Raw genomic sequence first — 5000 nt, 5'->3', positions numbered from 1 at the left:
GAGAGAGAGAGAGAGAGAGAAATGAGAGAGTATGGTGTGGCGTTGGTCATTGATTCTCAGTCAGAGAATGCAAGTGAAATCTCCTGCAAAAATAATGACAAAGGTGTGTGTGTGTGTGTGTGTGTGTGTGTGTGTGTGTGTGTGTGTGCGTGTGTGTGTATGTGTATGTGTGTGTATGTGTGTGTGCATGGACACAAAGCAATGTTTCGAAGCTTCTCATGCAGTATTTTGGCTGAATATTCAATAAAAATATCTCTGAGTTTACCTCGAGTTACGTCCAGTATACATATAAAGGTTTTGATTTGCGTGAGTGTACTTCAGTTTTTTCTATAATATACCTGTGTAAACTACCGTCTGTCCTGTGAATGAGAATAATGAGAATGGTAGAAGAAGCGATAAGAATTATAGGGGTATTGAGAACGATAGGAATGATGAGAATATTAGGAATCCTATGCTAAAGATATATCATTCAGACAAGAATATATCGAGATAAATATGTCTCTGTGTAAGTATACCTAGAATTTACTATTTCCTTAAATTAGGGAATTGAAGCATTTTTCACTGTTGATATCCAGGCTACATGTAGCCTTAATAACCCTAGTCTAGTCGATAGTCTTTAGTCTCGCAGTAATATAAGCAACAGTAGCAGTAGTAATAGCCGTGGTAATACTGTTATTTTAGCAGTAAATATAGTACTACTAGTAGCAGTGGTAGCAGCAGTGGTATTAGATGTAGTAGCAGCAGTAGTAGTAGTAGTAGTAGTAGTAGTAGTAGTAGTAGTAGTAGTAGTAGTAGTAGTAGTAGTAGTAGTAATAATAATAGTAGTAGTAGTAGTAGTAGTAGTAGTAGTAATAGTAGCAACATTAGTAGTGAAAGAAATAGCAACAACAGTAGCAATAGCCGTCTCAGTAGCAACAGAAGTATCAGCAGAAACAGTTGCAATAACAGTAGTAGAGTTAGCACCAACCCTCCTGCTAGCAGTGCAACAACAACAACATAACAAATCCAGTAGCAGGGCAACTCACTAAAAATAATAGCACTAATCTACATTACGCCATAACAGTGTGAGAAGTTTTTCAGCATATATAACATCTGTCAGCATGATGTATATTAAACCCCCCTGTCACCATCCATATACATCACGTATAGCACACAAATCTACTGATTAAACCATTATCAGTGAGAGAATTATTTGTACGTGGCATTTTTCTATGATAGGAGCCTTTAACAAAAGCCAACATGGATATATTTGCATATCCAGTAACAATAGTGATTCCGTATAATACAGGCAAGAGAAATATTATTTTCTGTTGTTTCTGAACGTAATCTAGTCTAAATTAACGTGATATAACGACGTCTAGCCTGACTAGCCTCGTAACTAAGATTAAGTTAGCATCAGATAACCTAGTGCAACTTAAGTTAACCTAACCTAATCTAGGATTATACAGCATAACGTAACTTAACTTAAACCAAACTCAACTTAGCCTTGGGAAATTTTATCTTAATGTAATTGCCTTAAGCAGCACAGTAACGTTACCTCGAAAAAAGTAAGATTTCCTAAAATAATCCTATATTATTATTATTATTATTATTATTATTATTATTATTATTATTATTATTATTATTATTATCATCATCAAAACTAATATCTACACCACCAAGGTCATACAGCGCTGATTATTATTATTATTATTATTATTATTAATTATTATTATTATTATTATTATTATTATTATTATTATTATTATTATTATTATTATTATTATTATTATTATTATTTTACGGAAGACTCACTCAAGAGGTCAGGATTGTTGTCTTTAAGGACTATCTGGGTGACGGTGGCATCCCTATGGGCGTGAGTCCTTCTCTCTTTGACGAGCCAGAGAGCTAGTAGCATCGCGCCCACAACCACTAACACGCCTGCAACCACGCCCATCACCAGCACCAGAGGAGAGGGTTCCACCATGGACGGTAGACCTGTAATAGAAAGAGAAGAAAATGAAGAGTAAGGAATTGAAAATTGAGTTTAAAGGTCGTAAAGCCTTGGAAAGATATATGGAGAATTAGATTCGATAGGAACAATATTTAGCTTTCATCAGTCTGGACTAAGGGATTGATTACTGTCTATCAAGGCTGAGGGACGGATTGCCTCATCTTCCTCTGTCTCTAGTATATGAACTCTGAATTGAACTGAAAAACTTGCTAGTTAGAGAAACGCTTTCATAATATAGGAATTGCATATATAATAATAGCAGAATTACCGACAAAATATTAGAAAAAATGACATAGATGCAAGTAATGTGACACATTATTGTGGCAACCTTTCATTCTCCAGGACGTTACGGCTTGACAAAGCTCCTGGTGGGCGAAACGTTGCCACAATAAAATGTCACATTAGTTGCACCTGTGTCTTAATCATCTTCATCTCTGTATCGTATACTATCAATATAACGAGATGGGACAAATGCGATAAATTATCTTGAAATTCCATGTATACAGAAAACCCTACACTTACACGGCCAATTATATTCGTATCATTAGCATCCACTCATCTCCCCACGATGCGAAGATCAGTTTCAAATCTTTTCCTATGAACTTTTTGGCTAAGCATCCCCAACCTCCCGGACCAAGAGAAATAATTAGACCAATTCTCAGAATCTGGCTCTCCACATTAGGTCATAAATTATGCCTAAACAAAGCCAGCACAAAATACTTTAATATAGACATCTGAACAGTAACAAGCGACACCAAAACTACGAAAGAATTTATAATTAAAAATCTGGGAATTAAAAAACGAAAAACAGATGATATACTAAACTCACATTTTACATGAATAAAAAATAATTTTTTTTACGAACCCTTAAAAAATTAGTTATGTACTAAACAAATCTGTGTAATAACTGCTAATAATTGTACATAAGGTAAATTATCAGGGATTTCTATTCTCAGATAACAGAACCAAAATACTCAGGTAATTAGACTTATGTACTAATAAACACTAATAAAAATTTAAAAGCACAGTCAACACGTCATCTATATAACCGAGAACTCAAATGTAAATCCATTGAATTGACATTAACTGAAGAAAAACTAAATTATATTTCCAAAGGAATTTTGAAAAAAAAAAATCAAATACGCACTTAGAACACACATACTAGCAACGATTTAAATGAGGCACTTCTGTATCAGTAGCCTAGACACCATATTCACTTCTGTATCAGTAGCCTAGACACCATATTTACTTCTGTATCAGTAGCCTAGACACCATATTTACTTCTGCATCAGTAGCCTAGACACCATATTCACTTCTGCATCAGTAGCCTAGACACCATATTCACTTCTGTATCAGTAGCCTAGACACCATATTCACTTCTGCATCAGTAGCCTAGACACCATATTTACTTCTGTATCAGTAGCCTAGACACCATATTCACTTCTGTATCAGTAGCCTAGACACCATATTCACTTCTGCATCAGTAGCCTAGACACCATATTCACTTCTGTATCAGTAGCCTAGACACCATATTTACTCCTGTATCAGTAGCCTAGACACCATATTCACTTCTGTATCAGTAGCCTAGATACCATTTTCACTTCTGTATCAGTAGCCTAGACACCATATTCACTTCTGTATCAGTAGCCTAGACACCATATTCACTTCTGTATCAGTAGCCTAGACACCATATTCACTTCTGCATCAGTAGCCTAGACACCATATTCACTTCTGCATCAGTAGCCTAGACACCATATTCACTTCTGTATCAGTAGCCTGGACACCATATTCACTTCTGTATCAGTAGCCTAGACACCATATTCACTTCTGTATCAGTAGCCTAGACACCATATTCACTTCTGTATCAGTAGCCTAGACACCATATTCACTTCTGCATCAGTAGCCTGGACACCATATTCACTTCTGTATCAGTAGCCTAGACACCATATTCACTTCTGCATCAGTAGCCTAGACACCATATTCACTTCTGTATCAGTAGCCTAGACACCATAATCACTTCTGTATCAGTAGCCTAGACACCATATTCACTTCTGCATCAGTAGCCTAGACACCATATTCACTTCTGTATCAGTAGCCTAGACACCATATTCACTTCTGTATCAGTAGCCTAGACACCATATTCACTTCTGCATCAGTAGCCTAGACACCATATTCACTTCTGTATCAGTAGCCTAGACACCATATTCACTTCTGTATCAGTAGCCTAGACACCATATTCACTTCTGTATCAGTAGCCTAGACACCATATTCACTTCTGCATCAGTAGCCTAGACACCATATTCACTTCTGTATCAGTAGCCTAGACACCATATTCACTTCTGTATCAGTAGCCTAGACACCATATTCACTTCTGCATCAGTAGCCTAGACACCATATTCACTTCTGTATCAGTAGCCTAGACACCATATTCACTTCTGTATCAGTAGCCTAGACACCATATTCACTTCTGTATCAGTAGCCTAGACACCATATTCACTTCTGTATCAGTAGCCTAGACACCATATTCACTTCTGCATCAGTATCCTGGACACCATATTCACTTCTGTATCAGTAGCCTAGACACCATATTCACTTCTGCATCAGTAGCCTGGACACCATATTCACTTCTGTATCAGTAGCCTAGACACCATATTCACTTCTGTATCAGTAGCCTAGACACCATATTCACTTCTGCATCAGTAGCCTAGACACCATATTCACTTCTGTATCAGTAGCCTAGACACCATATTCACTTCTGCATCAGTAGCCTGGACACCATATTCACTTCTGCATCAGTAGCCTAGACACCATATTCACTTCTGCATCAGTAGCCTAGACACCACATCCACTCCTGCATCAGTAGCCTAGACACCATATTCACTCCTGCATCAGTAGCCTAGACACCACATCCACTCCTGCATCAGTAGCCTAGACGCCATATCCACACCTACATTAGTAGCCTAGACACCACATCCACTCCTGAATCCATAGCCTAGACACCATCACA

At 37.3% G+C, this 5000-nt stretch overlaps 1 protein-coding gene across 1 annotated transcript in view; it reads right to left on the bottom strand.

The window, feature by feature from the left end:
- LOC128703264 (nephrin-like) overlaps positions 1-5000 on the bottom strand; it is a 148969-nt gene that overhangs the window by 6982 nt on the left and 136987 nt on the right. Inside the window, exon 12 of the mRNA XM_070103241.1 lies at positions 1795-1977. Within this exon, the coding sequence (XP_069959342.1) occupies positions 1795-1977 (183 nt within the window). The remainder of the gene's footprint in view (positions 1-1794; positions 1978-5000) is intronic.

This window comes from Cherax quadricarinatus, chromosome 85 (genome assembly GCF_038502225.1).
Source record: "Cherax quadricarinatus isolate ZL_2023a chromosome 85, ASM3850222v1, whole genome shotgun sequence".
Taxonomy (NCBI): Eukaryota; Metazoa; Arthropoda; class Malacostraca; order Decapoda; family Parastacidae; genus Cherax; species Cherax quadricarinatus.
Note: the sequence above shows the minus strand (reverse complement) of the source record. Positions and strands in the feature narration are given on the sequence as shown.